General features: G+C 39.4%; 1 protein-coding gene across 1 annotated transcript in view; it reads left to right on the forward strand.

Moving 5' to 3' along the window:
• Positions 1–7,889: 7,889 nt before the first annotated feature.
• Positions 7,890–18,821, forward strand: part of FAM53A (family with sequence similarity 53 member A) — a 49,344-nt gene continuing 38,412 nt past the window's right edge. The window contains 3 exon segments of the mRNA XM_031062708.1: positions 7,890–8,150; positions 14,942–14,996; positions 18,715–18,820. Of these exon segments, the coding sequence (XP_030918568.1) occupies positions 8,073–8,150; positions 14,942–14,996; positions 18,715–18,820 (239 nt within the window). The 5' untranslated portion in view covers positions 7,890–8,072.

The following is an 18,821-nucleotide window of genomic DNA, read 5'->3' on the forward strand; positions in this document are numbered from 1 at the left end:
TTCCATTGGTTTTAAATAGCATATTTATAAAAGCAAGATGTGGAGGTGAAAGTAATTTGTGTAGCACCTGAGCTTTGAGCTTTTGGTCATATTCACTGAAGGTTACAGTAAAAAAGGTGCCCACTAGATTCTGTTCTGAATTGCTTAAAAAGGCAACAGCTCTTGGTTTGAGTTGTGTAGTCTTGAAATAATGCCTGTTAGCTCATTTAGTTCATAATTACAGCAAAAACCAAGGGCTTGGTGTTCATGTGTTCAGGCCTCATAGATCAGATTCTGTTCCTCAACATTGCATTGTAGCCTTGGGCTTTCTGTAGTAGGGCTGAGGAGAAAGAGGCCAAATCTCACATTGCAGGGAGGTGACTGGTCATGGGCCAGCACTGATGGCTCATTCAAATGGAACTCCAAATAGAGTCGATGTAAATAATCTTCAGCAAAATTAATGAAATCCTTGCCTTGTCGTTGTGGTGGATTATTTTAGGAAAGAGTGTAAGTAACATAAGCATCTTGGAACAGCATCAGACACAAGGCACAACTCATCTGTTGTCCTGTCTGACAAAGACACTTTAAAAGATGTAGGATGACTTGTCTGTGATATGAGTATTTGGTCTTCATCAGGTCTGAAAGACAGGTTTAAACCTGAGAGACTGACTTCTTACTGATATGAGTTGGCAATAAAAAATGCTTTAACCTCTGGCTGAGTTGTGTTCTTAGCCCTAGTTTTCTGTAGTGATCTATTCCCTGCTTTAATTAGGTATGACCTGGAAAAAGTCTCTTGAGCTTACTTCACCACTTCTATTGCTTTGAGAAATGTACTTTATAAACTCTGACAAAGGTTTAACATTGCCCATATCCACCCTTCTTTTTCCTTTCTGGAAGGTGGCTCTCGTCTTGCTTTAAAGCCAAACTCAAACTGCTGACAGTAACTTGAGAAGTAAAAGGGGTGTATTTATTACAGACAAAAGTTCATCATGTAAAATATTTTGGTTCTAATTCAAAATGCATTAAATTATTTTAGGTCTTTGTTTTGTATGTGTTCCTCAGCCAAGCTGGGTGAATTGTACAGCTAAGGATGGGAAACCAGACCATCAAAGGTAATACCAAAGTAAGGTAATACCTTTAACTTCTTTCCAGCATATCACCTGTCTTTTTGAACTAAAGTGGAATCCAGAGGCTGTGGGTGATGGTTGAGGCTTCCCTTCCTTCTCATAGGAGCTCTTTGATCTGAAGTGTGGGACATGGAGTAGAAGTGAGTGTGTAGGATACAGCTTTATTTTAGTAGCAGTTTATATTTTGTCTCAGCTGCCTCAGTGACCAGCTGGTCTTAGTGATGCTTTAGGGTCAAAACAGTGAAATTCTGGGCTCAGTAGTGATTTTCTGCATATGAGGTAAATGAACCTAATATTTAGTCTCATCTGTCTCTGGAGGCATTAACAACCCAAACCCTAATTTTTAACCTCAGAGTGTAGTCCTGCCTTGCACATTAATGATGCATATTCTAGACAGTTTTGAGCTCTTCATATTCCTTGAGCTTCCAGAACCTGTGGACTATCTGAAGTTTGTCTCCAATGGCCATAAGTTGATGTAAAGGATGTCTTCTACCCTATTTTTCTTGTCCCTTTTTGGAGTTTTGTGCTGGATTGTGTCAACCTGAATCCAAGCTTGAAGACTTCATAATATTGAAGTTTCCTTCTAATAAAAACTGGTTTATGAGAGCACTGCATGGAGAAAGAGAAGAGGTTCTGTAACTCATGGAATCTGTCTTCAGTCCTTTTAGAGAAACTCTAGATTGCAAACTGGGTTCTTTGGTTTGTTTGTTCAGAGTTCTAGAATGTGTAGAGTGGGGTGTTAAGGCTTTGTCACATCTGGACACTTCAGGGAGAACAACTACAATTTAAACAGAGTTTTTTAGGTGGTTGTGAAAGTTTCTACAGAATACAAACTAGGATGGTGAACTCTCTTCTCTTTGTCTCTTTTGGTCAGAAGCTGTTATTTTAATGCACTGTTAAAAATCTCTTTGTAAAGAACCTCAGAAAATAAAGGGGTGTTAATTAATTGCATTGAGAGGACTCCTGAAGTATAATATGTTGGAAATGGAGGTGTCCCTTTTTAGTACCAATCCCCCAAAATGTTGATTGATAACTTTATAGCTGTAGGAAACTTCCTAATTAAAACTGAGGTTTTAATTTTTTTTTTTTAAACTTGATGTTGAATTTTGGAAGGTTTGCAGAATAACCACACTGCAGATTAATGCTGGAAAGGATAGAATCCAAATAATTCTCTTTTAAGTGCCTGCTCCCAACAACTTTTCTGGGCTAAAAGTTATTAATAATAGACTTATGTTGTAAGGAATGCTTAGCCTCTCTATGAACTTCTTAGCACTGTAGTAAATATGTATTTTTAGAAATAGAATAGTCTCTTCCCTTTTGGAAGTTTGAATTTTCCATTTTGGGAGACTTAGACATTTTGTAACTTTCTGTCAGATGGCATAAAGTATTAGCTTAGCAGTTTCTGAAAAGCTGGTCCTCCAGTTTAGAGTTGCTTCAAGCATAAGTGGGATGGGACAGATGATGCTCTGTTATAACTTGATCAGTTTTATGTGGTGTTTCAGTTCTGAAGTGCTTCTTGGATGCTGCAGAAAGTGCCAGGAGGCAAAAAATCACATCACCTTTCATCTAGAGTCCAGTAGCAAGATCACCTAGACCTGGAGTTAGTACTGCTGCAGTGATTAGCTCCTTTGGCTTGCTGAAGCAGAGATAATATTTTAAAGGACCTGCTTATCCGAATTGGAATTTTGACTCCAGCTAATCCTTTTCTTCTGCTGGGAGCAAGCTAAGTGCATGTATGGGATTGTTGGTAATAAAGGTTCCATGCAGCACTCAGAGCAAAGAGTGGGAAATAATGTGAAGTCACAGAAGGAGCAACCCTCTGTGTTCTCACAGGTCATTTTAATGCCATAGGCAGAAAAAGAATGGAACAGTGATCACCAAGAAACACCTACGTTTGTGTTATGGGGAAATCATCTAAAAATCTTGTGATCTCTTCTTCTTTATCCAAGATAGAACTTCCAGAAACAGAGAAGAAATTGTTAGAAGTGTTTCAAACAAATGTAAATTTTCCCATTGAGATGAGCTGTTGCTGGAACATTTTGTCCTGCAGGATGCAGAGGAGGAGGAGGAGTGGGTTGGAAATGAGTCTGGCTGCCTTACTTTCTTAGAGCCAAGGAGAGATTTTTTTTTTGGTGTTGGCTTTGTGTTCTTCATCAGGACTCTTCATCTCTTTGAAAGTAGCTTGTCAAACTGAATGAGCTTCTGACATCCTTTAATTGACTGGGAGGTTGGATAATCTGTATTTTTAGTAATCTTCCCCAAAAAAGACACTAGTGATGTCACTGAGAAGATACAGAATTTGTGACATGAGCACTTCTGTTCTATCTCCACTGTTAATTTTGGCAGAGATTTTACAAGTCATTACTACTTGTAGCTGAACTTTAAAGAATTAAACCCTCTCTCCTTTAGTAGTACTGTAGAGATATCATAATGAATCTTCACCTTTCTCAGCCTTCAGAATGAATAGAAAAGAACTTTAAATCAGAGACAGTGGTGATACTGATTCCATCACAGCTCATTCTCCAGCTTTGAGGAATGTTAGCTTTGGCTTGCATTTGGAGTTTGATTTTTATATTCCATTTATTCCTTTTGATTAGTCTGCCTTTCAACAACAGCAAAAAAATCTTCTCTTCCTCCCCACCTCTCGCCTCTGCCCCCAGCTCAAGGAGATCGTAGGAAGACTGAGGCTCTCCCAGGACAGAGACTGAGTAACATCTTTTGTTGTGTGTGTTTATCTTGGAGGTCTCAGCTTGCTCACTATCCTACCCAATCATGCTCCACAAAAGATGGGGTGCTCAGGGGAAGATAGCCATGATCTTGTAGCACTCCATCCAACTTGGAGCTCCAAGGCCTATTGTTATCAGTACAAGGCTTGGAGGATGTTCCTGTTTGAACTGGCAGCCCCTGGCTCTGCTGCTGCCTGTGGTGACAGCAGAGGTGTGTCACCTGTGGGCTGGGCTTCTGGGCTCTCTGGAGGCTGGGGCAGGACTGGATTGTGCCAAGATCTCTGCCACGAGGCAGCTGAAAACATGTAAATTCAGCAACATCCTCATTGCCCTAACAAGGATGGTCAAATGGTTCATGTTACTGAAAATCCAATTAGTGTGAAGTGCTGAGCAGTTTGAGAGGGATTCAGCCTGATAAGCATAAAGAGTATGATAAGGAGAGACTGAAAAATAAAGTTGGCTGCCTTTAACCAGCTCTAGAAAAATAGCGTGGTGGAAAAAGTACATAAAGTAAACAGCTTGCTCTACTCTCTCTGTGGATCCATTAAATACATACCATAGCAGAGAGTCTTGAAATAAATAAACAAAACCCCCAAAAATAGGAAAGTTAAGTGAGGAGCTTCCCTCTAGGAGGTTCTGAGGGACAAAAAGCTTATAGATACATAATAACAAAGATTTAAAATGACCACAGCTAAGTCATTCTGAAGACTCTCTTTTCTCCTGGGCAGCCAATGTTAATTAGCACAGATGAGGAAAACAATTCCTTGTAGAGTATACATAGCTCAGCCAGAGCGAGCCAGGAGTTTGGTCACTGAGTGAAGGTGCTGAGGCTGCAGGGAGGATTTCAGATCCCTTTGAGCTGGTAAGTTTGACCAGTCAAAGGAGTACAAATTGGGAAAGGAAGATGGGAGCACAACACGTTCAAAGTACGCTTCAGGAGGACGTATCTAATTTCTAATTAAAGAAGAATCTGTGTGGTTCGGTGTAGGAAATGCTGATGTCAAGTGGCTTTCTTGTGTGGGGGATTTCTTTTCTCTCTGACCCTGTGTGGTTGGAGAGGTACTTGGACAGGCAGTGTCAGCATCCCACAATGCTCCCACACGAACATTTGTGTCCAGTTCATGGCAAACCAGGCTGGGGAGCTGATCCCGCTGGAAAACAGCATTTCCCAGAAACAAAAGGAAGTGTTTTGGTTTCATCCAGCTATAAAAATTCCTTGATCTAGTTCTCTGATGAGCAGAAACACTTGTGCTGGCACTCTGCTGTGGGCCACAAATAGCCAGGGAAGAGAATGTGTTGGCAGTTGTGATGGCAGCTGAGGTACATCAAACTGCAACCTAGAATGGCTTTCAGTGGTAGGAGTGTGATGGTGACATTTCAGTGGTAGGAGTGTGTTGGTGACATTTTGACCACTTGAAACATTTGTTGTGTCATCCTTAACAAGGAGTGCCCAGTAAGAACAGGATTCTGGTGTAAAACAGTTAATACCAATGTACTGATCAAGCACATTTAAGAAGGGTGAGAAGGGAATTCACTTGTGAAGTGTGCTTCTGATGTGAGCTATGACTCCTGCTATCAGGATTCTGCTTCATATTGAGAAATGGAATTTACTTGTGGTGGGGAGCAGGAGAAAGTGGGAGCAGTGAGATGAAGGCTTTTCAGGCTAATAGCACCTTTTTGTCCCTGCCACATGCTTAAAAATAAAACTTTGTCAGTGGAGCATATCTCTATTTGAAAAATTATTATTATAAGTGTGAGCTGCTAAAATGAAGCTTTCTGGGGGGGTTTCCACATTGCCTGTGTTTCAGAGCTGATTGGGTCCCATGCTGTCAGAAAGGGCCTGAGTGGTTGCAGTGCCCAAATATTAATTCAGTAGCTGGTAGGATTTATGAATGTGGATAACTACAATTCAGCATGATTCTGAAAGTGCTATGCTTCTGTGATTTCATTTGCTTTTCCTTTATCCTTGGATTCAATTGGTTCATTAACTAAAATCTAATGTCATTCTGTCTAGTCTCTCCTTATTTTAGCTTGTATTAAGCTGACTGAAAATTGCACTGAAACATTTTAAGATTTGAAGTACTAAGCAAAATATAATTAACTGATTACAGATTAGTTTTTCTCCCATCTTTGGTAGCTTTATTGGATTTTGATTTTTTTTTTTTGCTTGAGGGAAATAAAAACCCACAAATTCTTCTATGACCCTTCCAAACAGAAGTAACTAAACATGTGCTGAACTTTTCAGTTGGTTCTTAGTAGTAGCCTCTCACTAGTGGAAACATTCATCTTCAACATGAATCTGAAAGTCTTTGCACCAGTTATGAAGCTCTTCAGTATGTTTTCAATCTGTAAAGGAACAACATCTGACCTCCAGTCAGCCTTTCTTGTGACTTCTATTCTGGATTTCCAGATTTACTTTGAACTCCACCAGGTTTAAAAGGGGCACAGCAATGTTTGATTGTGCTGCTCTAGATACTGCTGTGTTCACATGCTTGCCCTCAAACTTGGCTTCAGTATTTCATGAACCACACTTGGCTTTGACTGCTGACATTAAACAGTATAGGTGCCACCTTTACCAGTGAGTGTGTGAATTTGAGAGTTTTAAAATATTTTACCTGTAATTTCAGAGCAAGATGTAAATATTTCAAGTTGTGTGCTTTTCTGAAAGATAGGGCACATGAAGTAAAAACAGACCAGCTGAATTTCCAGCTATCTGGATAGTCATTATTTGTGGTGGAAGAGCATTTCTAAGCATTCTATCTTACAGCAAAAAAAAAAGATAGATATAGGAACAAGGCCAAAAGTTGGGCAGAAGTTACATTTATGAGATGGCTCTCAGGCTGAGGGAGGGTAGTGTGTAGCAGACTGCTGTGAAGGCGAAATAGTGCATGGTTAGCATATGAAAATCATATTTGAGGATGTACTTAAAGGCAGCAGGTTTAAAAGATAGTCTAACATCATCATTACTAATATTAATATCTTAGTTTTAAGTGGGTTTAACTTGACTCATAGCCTCAAGTTGCTTTTTTGTGCTTGCTACTACTGGTTATTTAAACAGCTAATTAGTAGTGTAGAAGAGACAATATTTTATGGAAATGTTATTTGAAAATAATTTTCTGCCTTTTTTTAAACTGTAGATGTTAAAACTAGAAAATGTAAGTAAGCTTATGGTCCTGGTGGCATCAATGTTCCTTCCCAAAGCCTCATGTTTAAATTTGGAAATACCTCTATGAAGATCTCATCCCACTTTATATTCCATAAGTGGTCCCTGAACATGCTTGGCCAGCTTAAATCATCAAGAATGGTTAATGCAGGTCACTAGAGAGAGGCAATATGTAGAGGGTATTTAAGATAAAAAGAGAGAGCTGATGAACCTAGTGCTTTTGATTTAGATGACTGCTCACAGAATAAAGATATCAAAGCTGTTGTCTGTGATACTTTTGTGTGTATGGGAATCTGTCCTGGTTACCAGATCTGGTGTTTGCTGACAGGTAACAATTATGTAACCTTTAAAGAAAAAGCTGAAAAAAACACAGGACAAGATATTAAAAGTAGCTGAGGGTTTATGAAGTGTGTGTAGTGTTTGTTCCCCACTGCTTCACTTTTAAGAGGATATTAGTGATGAGAAAATACAGTAGAATGCTTTAACATGCCAAGTAGTGTTAAACATGCAGAACAGTTGGGTGGGTAAGTGCCTGTGTCAGGTCATGTTCCAATATACCTGGCTTAGGCTTCAGTTGTTTAAATGAGGGAAAGCTTTTCCTCTCCCTTGGGTTAAACTCCTAGGTAGAAGCAGTTCAGTAGCAGGAAACAGCCAAACAGTATGCTCTGATGTGCATCATTAATGAGTCTCATCTCCTTTCTGAAATTTTAATCAATGAAATCTCAAATAAGAGTATTCTTTCATGAGTAGAGATGTGTAATTTGCAATGCCAGGCCATCAGCACTGGTCACAAGGTGATATATTTGCACGAGGGAATAGTCCAAATAAGAGTTGTGTTATTACAATACTAATTATTATATATGCAAGAATTTTTCTGACTTTTTCCTTTTTTTCTAATCCAATTTTACAGGAAAGCAGACATGATACACTGATAGCATTTGGAAATAAACTTTGGCAGTAAGATGGAAGCATAAATCTCAAGATTCTAGGCCAAAACAGAAATGGCTCATGAGTATTGAAGAAAGAGACTGAAGAGCCTCCAACACTTGTGTGAGCAGTGGAAAAGGAGCAACTACCATGGTAACACTAATAACAGAAAAGCTGCAGAACCAGAGCTTGGATGATCTGACCTGTAAAACATACAATATTAATCTGGTAAGGATCTACCAAAACAACATGAAATAAATGTGAAATGCCAAGTAACTCAGAACTGCATAACAAATTCAAGAATGGAGATCAGCCAGAATTCAGCTATTTAAGTTAGAACTGGTTTGCAAGGTTGGGTGAGAGTTGTAATGGGAAGGGAAAAGTGACTCTTCAGTGTTTAGTCTGTTTTTGAAGTGAGGTTTCCTTACTTTAATGATTTTTTTAACCTTGCTACTTCATTTTAAATAGCAAAAAGCCAGTTCTCTCCATGAAATAGTGTTCTAATGACTGAAAAGGAGTATCCAAGCTTCTCAGGATTCCTTTTTTACTAGCAAAATGCACACATTTTTTTTATGGGTTGAAGTTTTCTTCCCATACAGACCAGGTGCTTGATAGCTTTATATCTGACAAGAGTACTTACTTATAAAAATCCTTGACTGCCATGTAGGTAACTATCAGCACTGGGCAGAAGGAAAACAGATTATCAAGTAAATACAGTTAAAGTCAGGTTACTACCAGACTGTTGTTGGTGTTAGTAGGATGGAGCCTGGCTTTTTCAGTGTCTCAGATGCCTGGTGCTCTGAAAAACTTTGTAGTTTACAGTGTTATTCTTGCTGGTTTAATCTCTGGGTGCATTGTGTGGTTCAAGCATGCGATTCAGGCATGAAGGAATCTGTTCTCTTCACATCTCTCTTGTGAATGAAATAGCTACTCCAGAGTGAGTAATGCAGAAAAGTCTCTTTTGTCAGTTCCAGGTGCCTACCTGAGAACCCTGAAAACATGTTCTGTATGGAATGCACTAATTTTGTTTTACTGACTTTAATTACAGTGGCACCCTTCCGTAAGTCAAACTTCAATGTTCCAGTGGGACACAAAAGAACTTAACTAAATGTCAAGGTGTTGCTCAATTCTAGTCTTGTTACTTTTTAAAATAATCAAATATTGGACCTGAAGTATATCAGTTACTTTTAAATTCTGTGTTGTAACTTACTTAAACAACTGAACTGCTTCCTTATTGATTTCAAGAGCACAAAGCAAGTGAAGTATACCTTGAATGTGGTGGAATTTGTGCACAAGCACCTGCAATTCTCATGTATGCAGTTCCTTGTCCAGTAAGGATGTGTAACAGTAGGCCTTAATCAAGCAGTTCTGTTTTCAAAACTGTAGCAGATCCATTTAAAGTTCTTCCAATAATTGATTTTACTTTTATTTCACCTGCCTCTTAAATATGTGCTGTTCTTGAAAGGCAGATTTAAGGTATTGAAATCATGTTCACTCTCAGGAGAAGTGCATACTTAGCTTGCATTTATTTTGTCTGATTTGATGAAGCATTTGGGCCATGCAGTTCGTAGGGTAATCTGCTACTGGCAGTGTCATCATTTGTAACTAAACTCTGGGGCCTAATTGTGAGCCAATAATGACTTACAACCAGTAGCAATGTTTAGTGACAAACATGTAGCAGCACTTTGCAATTTCCAGTCTTTTTACCAATAGTCGCTGAAAGTTTTGGACCACAGACCTCTAATAGCAGAGAAGGACATATTACTGCTTTTACACTGTGTGGAGTCTGTGCAGGAGTGTGTTGGCGTGCTGTAATGTGTTGTAGGTTGTTTGGTATTTATTCCTCTCCTTATCTGGACTCATAATAAAGCATGAAAAAGAACAAGTAGAGCGGAAAATGGCACATGATGTCTCATCAGTTGTTTTGTCCTCAGCCTTCTCCTGTTCCTCTCCTCCTTTTTATCTGTCAAGTAATTGGTTTTGTAAGTGCTTTAGTTCTTACAGAAAATAGGTTCTGAGGACAGGAACAGGTTCCGTTTGTACACAATGGCACCCTGAAAAAGTGTGGAAATTGCATAGTGAGGTGTGGAGGTGGAGAAGCAAGTGTGAATAGAAGTGTGCAAGTAGGTTGCTCCCTACTAAAAAGTATTCATGGAAGCAAATAATGACTTCCTGACTAAAATGAGAACCTAAGATGATAAAAAAGCGTGCTTTATCCACTGGTGAAGGCAATTGCTAAATGTCACTAAGAGAAAAAGACTGCTGATGATAGCCTGGTACCACTGCTAGCACATTTAGGCTTTTTGGCAAGAAGTTCAGGTTAATGCTGTAGTTTCTTCTAATAGCAGCAGTTTGGAGCAATTCTGAAGTGATCTTGGCTGCACCTTTTGTTACTTGTGCTGGCACAAAGTTCTGTGACACCATGTGGTGAAGCTCATTGTGAGCTGATTGAGGATTAAGACCAACTTTTCTTGCCTGAGTTAATGTAGTTAAACCTTATCAGTTTGGTGATACCTTTTACTGTGCATCTGCCCAAGTGTCTGGGCACAAGTAGATAAAATAGCTGGGGAAAAAGCTATTCTGTTATACAGCTCATGAATGAGGGTTATAAAAGAAGAAAGAATGGCTCTTTCAAAGCCATGTACTGTGCAGCCGAACTGGGCACAAAGACAACATGTATAGGACAGAGTACACTTTTTCATTTGTGCAAGCTGTGTGGTGACCAAGTACCTCTCTTTTATGTTGTAAAATACTGGCTGCAGCTTTTTACTGCTCTGTTAAATGTCATGCTAATTTTCCAAGCTGGTGTAATTCAGACAGTGCATGCTCAGTGATGTTGTACAGCCTTGTCCTGCACCTGCCTTCAGGAAAATGACTGAGTGACTTGCTGTAGAAGCAGGAGGTTGTCCCAAGCTTTTTTCCTCAGTTTGGGTACTGTAGCTCACAAAGTAGTGTCCCTGGTTGCTCAACTCTACCTCACAAAAGAGAAGTTCCATGAGAACATTGTGACTTTCATGAGTTGGCAGCAGCACTAAATCAAATAGTTGGTTTCTAGTCCCTTGAACTCTCAAAACTTTTGTAGAATTCAAAAGTCTTGGATTTGTCTGTATTCTGACTAAACTTGTATCTTTTTCATATTGCTGTGTAGAATCACATGTTGGTTTGTGAAGTAACAGCATGTGAGCTGTAAGACTTCAAGGTGTGGTATTAAGGAAACATGAGCACTGCCAGTCAAGGATTTGTGAAAGGAACAAGTTTTACACTAAAACCCCTTGGAGGCATGTAGGGTTTTGTTATTTTTAATTTTTGAGTCTTATTTATGTTAAAAGATGTAGAATTAGACTCTCTTCCTCAGAGGAAAAGCCACTGGTCAGACTACTTGACTTAATCACTTCTTTGTATCCTGAGAAAAGGTCAAAGTGTTCCTCCTCACTATTTCATATCCAGTCTTATTTGGAGAACATTTGGTAGAGAAACAGAAGTTTGGCATGGCCTATTCAGACTGAGTCACATCTGTATGGTGGTGGTTAAATTAGTATTTCAGTGATAAACAGTGACTTCCCTGTGGTTTGGAAAGGATGCTGACAAATTGGAGGAACTCAAATATACTTAGAAACTGGAAAAAAAAGCCTTGAAATTAAAGCCATTAATTTTCAAAGTATGAAGATGAAGTTGTCATTCTGAGTATAATGAGGAGGGATAGCACAGGCTGTGAGGTCCTTAATGCATTACATTGGAGTGTAGAAGAATAGCCAGAATTATTTTTGTTACAGTTGGCTTCTGCTAGCAAAGAACACTTAAAATTAGTGATGTAAATTATAATTCATTGTCAGCCTCACTTGCACAGCTCTTTCACGTACTCAGTTCAGACTAGGTGTCTTTTTGAGTGAGTATTTTAATGAAAAAACAGCTGTTAAGATTCAGAAATCCAACTGAAACTTGCAGTGCTGTCCTAAATGTTGTACCACACCTTTCCTCTCCTTTTAGACACAGTCTGTCCAGCTGCACAAAAGAGATTCTATTTATGAACAAGCTTTTCAAAGTAGATCCACTTCTTGGCATGAAGCAAACAATTCTAACCTCAGGTGAAACTTGCAGTTTCATTGTTTTATGTGTTTATCTTAGAATATGCCATTATTTCCCTAATAAATTCTCCAGAGGCATGAGATCTCTGTGGATGTTTTAACATCTATTCAAAAAGCAGTAGTTGCAAGATGGATGTGTTTCCTCTTCAGGAAAGTGACCTTGTTGAATAATTTGGCCTTATTCTAAGGAAAATTTCCTTCACACAGGGAGTAGCAAACTTCCCTGTCAAGGTTCTTAGCAATTGCAAGCTCTTTTCAAGCTTATAATCACAAAATAAAGTATTAATTGAGGAAGCTTCAGGTAGCTCCTAGCACAAAGGGAATGAGCAGGGGAGGGTTGAGTGTGGCCAGCCCAGGAGAGCTGATAAACTGGTTCAGTGTCCTGTTACAGTAATATCTAGTGGGACTTGTGCCATGTGCTGTATAGATAAAGAAAAATCCTCCCTCCTATAAAAATTTACAGCGTGGCAGGATCTTCTCAAGTTTAGGCTTCCAGAGGTAGTTAAAATACACCAGCAGACACTGTTTCCAAGTATTTTTGTTTCAGTTATAGAAAACCAAGCATATATTGTAAAGAAAATTTGTTACCTACTGTCCTCTTAGTCACTCAACCCTTATTTCAGTGCCTTGAGCTTTTGCTGGAAATAGTGCAGCTTACTCTCCCTTTCAGCATGTGGTGTCACATGTCGTGTTCTTAGAGTTTTTGGTCTGAATCTCCAAAGAATTAGCAAAGAATTTTTTTGTGACTTAGCAGGATTCTGTGTAAGAGATCCCAAATTGCAGAGGAGATGTCTGCTTGGTCATGGAACTGAGCACTGACTTCTCCAGAACCTGGTCAGAAATAGCTGGAAGGACAAGGTTGCTCTCTGAGTTAGAGAACATTGCAGTTCTCTGGAGGACATGTAGTCTGTGTGTATGTGATCCTGCTTTTTCCATGGGCCCCCATGACAAATGGTTTCAGTGCTCTGCAGTTGTCAAAGATAAAGTAGTTTAGTCTGTAACTGATGGACAAGGCTTTTTTAGGAGGTAAAGGTACAGGTAATCAAATAACTTGGACATTCATGAGGAGAACCTTTTTAAAGATGTATTTGGCTGAAAACTGTAAAAACTAAGTGTCAACTGCCATGTAGGATTGTCCTTGAGGTGCTTTTCCTTATGGGTATTGAATATCTTGGCCTGTGTGAACAAATAGTCTTTTAAACAGCCCTAACTATTATGCCCATTTTAACTCATCTTGTTACTCTTTTCATCTGGCTCAGGATAAATCAGCTGTAAGACTTTTTGACACAGAATTTTGTTATGAAAACACATTTTCTATAGCTACTGTCTGATAGTTGAATAGGTTGGTATTGCCTTTTATTTGGGGAATGATGGAAAGGAAGAATTTGTTGGAAGATCTTATCTTTAAGTCTCTAATTTGTCCATTTTCCCTTTAGGGACAGCTGAAATGTAACTACTGTTACCTTAATGTGCTCCTGTGTTTCACATGAAGCTGGTGCCTGATTAAATTAAAGATGGGTACTGGCTTTTAAAATGTGAATTTTATGGAACTAGCAAGTTGCAGACTTCAAATGGTTTGAATTGGACTAATTAGCAGCAGATCCAATGGAGATTTAAACTTGGGGTTCTGCTGTTTACTTAGAGTAGCTTCTTTAGAAGGAGGTTATGTGTTCACAAAGTAAAAATGAAATGGTTTGTCTTATAATGCAGATGCTGATTAAAAAATAAGAGCAAAAATCTCATTGCTGTCCTATCCTTTAATCTGTTCTGTTATTTCCTACCTGTGAAACAATAACACCAAGGGAATATTACCACAGCTCAGTGTTTGTCTCTGTGGGGCTCAAGGATATAAAGTTGTCACTAGCACTATGTGCTGCTGTACAGAAAAAAAAGAAAAGGCTTTGTAGCCCAAGGATGTTTGTTTAAAAATTGACTTTGTATCTGGAAAGGAAGTGTATGTACAATGCTATCTTCTTTGGCTATACACAAAGAACAATGTTCACATAAAGTGTGTTGCTGTTTTTTAAAGCAATCTTCCTCTCCATCCTGAGGTGGTGGTGGGGGAGTGAATAATGACCCTTGGCTTGATGGAGCTATGAGCCACTTATTTATAGCTCCTTTATAGGATGCTGGATTTGCAGGCTCTGTGCTTTGTCTGAGAAATCTAGACCATTAAGAATGCCTTTGTAGTAATATTTTTTAGGTAAATTAGTTACAAACTTGTCTTACTGTGCAGATGCTACTGATGAGGCTTAATTGAGGGCCTTTACACACAGACCTTGTTTTAAGCATGGCTGTTATGTTGTTTTTCACCAATAAGCTGAGATTTAAAAAGCAGACAGTCTGCTAAAGATGTTTTGATAATAGGAAAGATATTTTTCAATGGCTTTTCTACTTTGAAGTAGTAAAAAAAATAAATTCACTGCATTGATAAGAAAATGTAAAATACTAATGAAGCCTGATTGGAACAGTGTTCATGGTGGTGAACTTCAAGACCTTATATGTTTAATTTGGATAAAGCTATTCCTGTCCCTTAGTTGAAGATGAAGTGTTTTGCCTTCTAGCCTTAAGATTGAAAATGGAAACCCAACTGCCAGATTGTAATTTCCTCTCTGCTGAAATGAGAATTGGATCAAAGCTCTTCCATTAAGGATGAATTATCACTCTTAGTTTTCCAGTTTATTCACATGGGCTAATGTTGTAACTCTTGTAACAGTTTGATATTTAGCAATATATCAGAAAACATTACAAATAATTAAGTGCCAGAGGCTTATTTATAAAGATCAGCTGTTCAGGAATTTCTTCAAGTTACGTTCCATCTTTTAAAGGAATTGTTAACTGCACATATAGGAAAACTAAAGACTGCATGCAGTTTCCTTAAAGTGAATGCTGATTCTTTCCACAGTTAAAACTTTTTTTTCTGATTGATTTCAGTACTCATCTGAGAAGCTGAACAAAAGTGGCAGCTTGTTCCCTTTCGAAATCAATGGTAAGTTCTTCAGAAACGTTAGCTGTGTTTTACTGAGGTAATTGGTATAGCAAGCAGCCTTTCTTTTGTAAATAAGGTGAGGGGGATGGAGCATGCTGCTGTAGAGCCTGCTGGTTTAAGCTGGTCTTTGAACAATACTGGGAATAGCTGGTTGTTAGTTTTGTACTTGTGATCTGCTTTGCATAGTAAAAAGCCCGTGTAACACTTTTTTTTTTGTTGTTCAATATCTGCCTTGGTGTGCAGAAGCACACTAATGCTGTTTTTCATGTTAAACATCTTCAGATTCCTCAGCTAGTAGAAATCTTTGTACACCTTATTATATTCTTTGCCACACAGACCATCCAGCATGATGCAAACCAGAAGATGAAGTCCAGTGCCCTCATAGAAGTGTTATTTGCTTTTATTCCCCCTTGGTCCTATTAGAATAAGTTTCATCTAGCAAAAAGAAAAGTTCCAGTTATTGATATGTGAACTTTGTACTGCCTTATTAAGGTGTGGAGTTGAAATTTTGCATGTTATGTTTTCTCTGAGCAAGAAAGGACTTCTATTTGCTCAGTGGGATTCCTCATAAAACGTGAATCTTGGTTTGTGAGAAGTTTCAAATGGTGCTTTGTCTAAACAGCATTACCAACTAGGCAGGTATCCTGGTGGGAGTCTGTTATAGACCACCCAACCAGGATGAAGAGAGGCAGACAAAATACTCTGTGAGCAGCTGGGAGAAGCCTCACAATTGCTGGTCCTTGTTGTCATGGGGCACTTTAACTTACCAGATGCCTGGTGGAAATACAATACAGCAGAGAGGAAGCAGTCCAGGAGGTTCCTGGACTTTGTGGAAGAAAACTCCCTGATGCAGCTGATGAGTGAGCTCAGCCAGGGGAGAGACCCTGCTGGTTTTAAACAGGGAAGGACTGGTGGTGAGGTGGTGATCAGAGGCTGCCTGGAGTGCTTGATCCTTGGAGAAAGGAGGAGGCAGGGATTAGAACTGCCACCTGGAACTTGTGGAGGGCAGAAGTAGGAGGCTGGTTGGCAGAATCCTTTAGGAGGCAGTCCTGAATGACAGAGGAGTCCAGGAAGGCTGCATGTGCTTTAAGAAGGAAATATTAAAGGTGCAGGAGCAGGCTGTTGAAAGATGAGCCAGTGGGGAAGGTGGTTGGCCTGACTGAACAGAGAGCTTTGGCTGGAGCTCAAGGGTAAGGAAAAAAAGCCAGGAGAGGTGACCTTGGGAGGGAGGGAAAGGCAACTCAGCAGGACTATAAGGATGTTGTCAGGTTATGCAGGGGGACAATTAGAAGGGCCAGAGTTCAACAAGAAGCTAACCTGGCTACTGCCATAAAACACAATTAAAAATGTTTCTATAAGTGCATCAGCAGCAAAAGGAGGGCTAAGGAAAATTTCCATCCTTTACTGGATGCAAGGAGGATACAGGGACAAAGGATGATGTAAGCTGAGGTATTTAATGCCTTCTTTGCCACAGTCTTTAACAGTGAGACCAGTTGTTCTCTGGGTACTCAGCCCCTTGAGGTGGAAGACAGGGATGGGAGCAGAATGAAGCCCCCATAATCCAAGGGGAAATGGTCAGAGATCTGCTGCATCAGACCCACACAGGTCTGTGGGGCTGGATGGGATCCACCCAGGAGGACTGAGGGAGTCATGGATGGGCACACTGAGCCACTTTGGCATTTCCCAGCAGTCCTGGTTATCTGGGCAGGTCCCAGGTGACTGGAGGTCACCAAATGTGACCCTCATCTACCAGAAGGGCCTGGAGGAGGATCTGGGAGCTACAGGCCTGTCAGTGTGGGCTTTATGAAAGGCAGGTCCTGCTGGACCAACTCAATCTCCTTCTCTAACAAGGTGACCTGTCTTGTGCATGAGGGAAAGGCTTCTCCTGAATAGCAGGTGACAGGACAAGAGGAAGCAGCCTCAAATTGCACCAGGGGAGGCCTTGATTGGATGTTAGGAAAAATTTATTCACTGGAAGGGTTGTCAAGTATGGAACCTGGTTGCCCTGGGCAGTGGTGGAGTCACCATCCCTGCAGGTTTTAAAAATACATGTAGATGTGGCACTTGGAACATGGTTTAGTGGTGGACTTGGTGGATTTAAGTTAGTGATTGGACTCTGATCTTAGAGCTGTTTTGCAGACTAAATTATTAGGTGCTTCTGCCATGTAAACAATTAAAACACAGATTCTTGACTTTATTTTTACATTAAACTTTTAAATAAGTCTCCTAGCCTGGAAGAAAGCTTCCTAAGGATTTTAAAAAATCAGGTGAGTTCCAGCTAGGAAATTGTCCTACAGTAGATGCTAGGAGTTTCATACATTAGCTGGACCCCATTGTGTTGGCTCTTTTACTTGCATTGAATTATGGATGGTCCCTGCCTTGAAGAGCTTGCATGCTTAAGGCAAAGCACAGTATGTGGTTGTACCCATCTAAAAGAATGGAGGAGGAAGGACAGAGGAATTCTAATAAAACATGTTTGAATAGGCCAGCTGTCTGCACAGTTAAATGATTTTGAGACAATAGGGTGTTCTTTAAATGAGATCCAAATAAACAGGATAATCCATGACATACTTTGGGCATGGAACATGTACAACTATTTGGGTTTGCAACTTTTAAAGCTACTCAGCAAGTCTTTTAGCTGTTTATTACTCTAAAACTTAGTTTAGAAAATCAACCATAAGAATATACTAGTATTCAGTGTTTAGTTTCTATCTAGGTTCTTAAAATAGGTGTATGGGAAAAAATGGGTATTTTAAATGTTCTTTCTTTAAAGCCAGGATAAGTGAAACTTATTTGGCTAATTGGTTTAAATTAGCAAATTTTCTAACCAAGCATGAAGCACTGTTAGCTGGCCAACAGTTTTGCTGCTTTTCAATTTGCAAATCCAAAGTCTGCTGTAGTTCTTCTTACACTTCATTGTATAATGTGGAGGAACAGCTGTAAAATGTGCAGAATGTTCTCAAAGAAACGCTTCACAAAAGAGTGAGAGGCTGTACTGGCAGACTGCTTTTAACCCAGCGTTGCCACTTCAGATGAGAAGTTGTGCACTATGTCTGCATTCACAGTAAGACTTGCAGGAGGTTCTTAAGGGATACTTTATTTTATGCATTAAATTAAGATTTGGGGTTTTTTCTTATAGTCAGAGTGTAAGGGGGGAAGCAACCGTCCTCAGTCTGATTTAACTTTATACTGTTTCTAATTTAAAGTAAAGCTTTTCAGAACAGAGAATGTGAACACCCTTTGGAACTTTTCTTTAATAAGGTGTTTTTAATAGAAAAGCATAAGAGCTAAATGAAGAACAGCAGTCTGAAGTGATTATCCAGCTCTTGCATAAAAAAAAAGTTCCCTGATGGCTTCTTATGTTGTTAATCTGTTTTGTTGTACCTGAGCTTGTTCACTATTCTGTGATTTAATTGTAATGTGTGCTGTGCACTAGGAAACTGTCCTGTTGCTCACTGAAAAAAACCCATTGTAGTTATTCAGTGTGAAGGAAAATGTATTAACAAGGAATGCCCGGATTGGTTCCTGATTAAATACTTTGGTCTTTGTGGTTTTGAATTTTCTATTTTTTTTTTCATAGTGTGAAATTTTGATTAGGAACTGAGTATTTATGGCTCATCCTTCTAAAGATGATTTTGATGACTATACATTAAACCAGGCTTAACACAAATCATTCTTTCTCCTTTCACCTCTCACCTGTATCTTCTCTTGCTTTCAGAAGACAGTCCTTGGAAAGCTTTAAATGGGGGTTACCCAATCCAGCCTGACACAACCAGGAGTTCAGCTTACCCTTTCCCAGTGTGCCCGTTCAGCACCGGCGCTGCC

Source organism: Geospiza fortis, unplaced genomic scaffold (assembly GCF_000277835.1).
Source record: "Geospiza fortis unplaced genomic scaffold, GeoFor_1.0 scaffold730, whole genome shotgun sequence".
Classification (NCBI taxonomy): Eukaryota; Metazoa; Chordata; class Aves; order Passeriformes; family Thraupidae; genus Geospiza; species Geospiza fortis.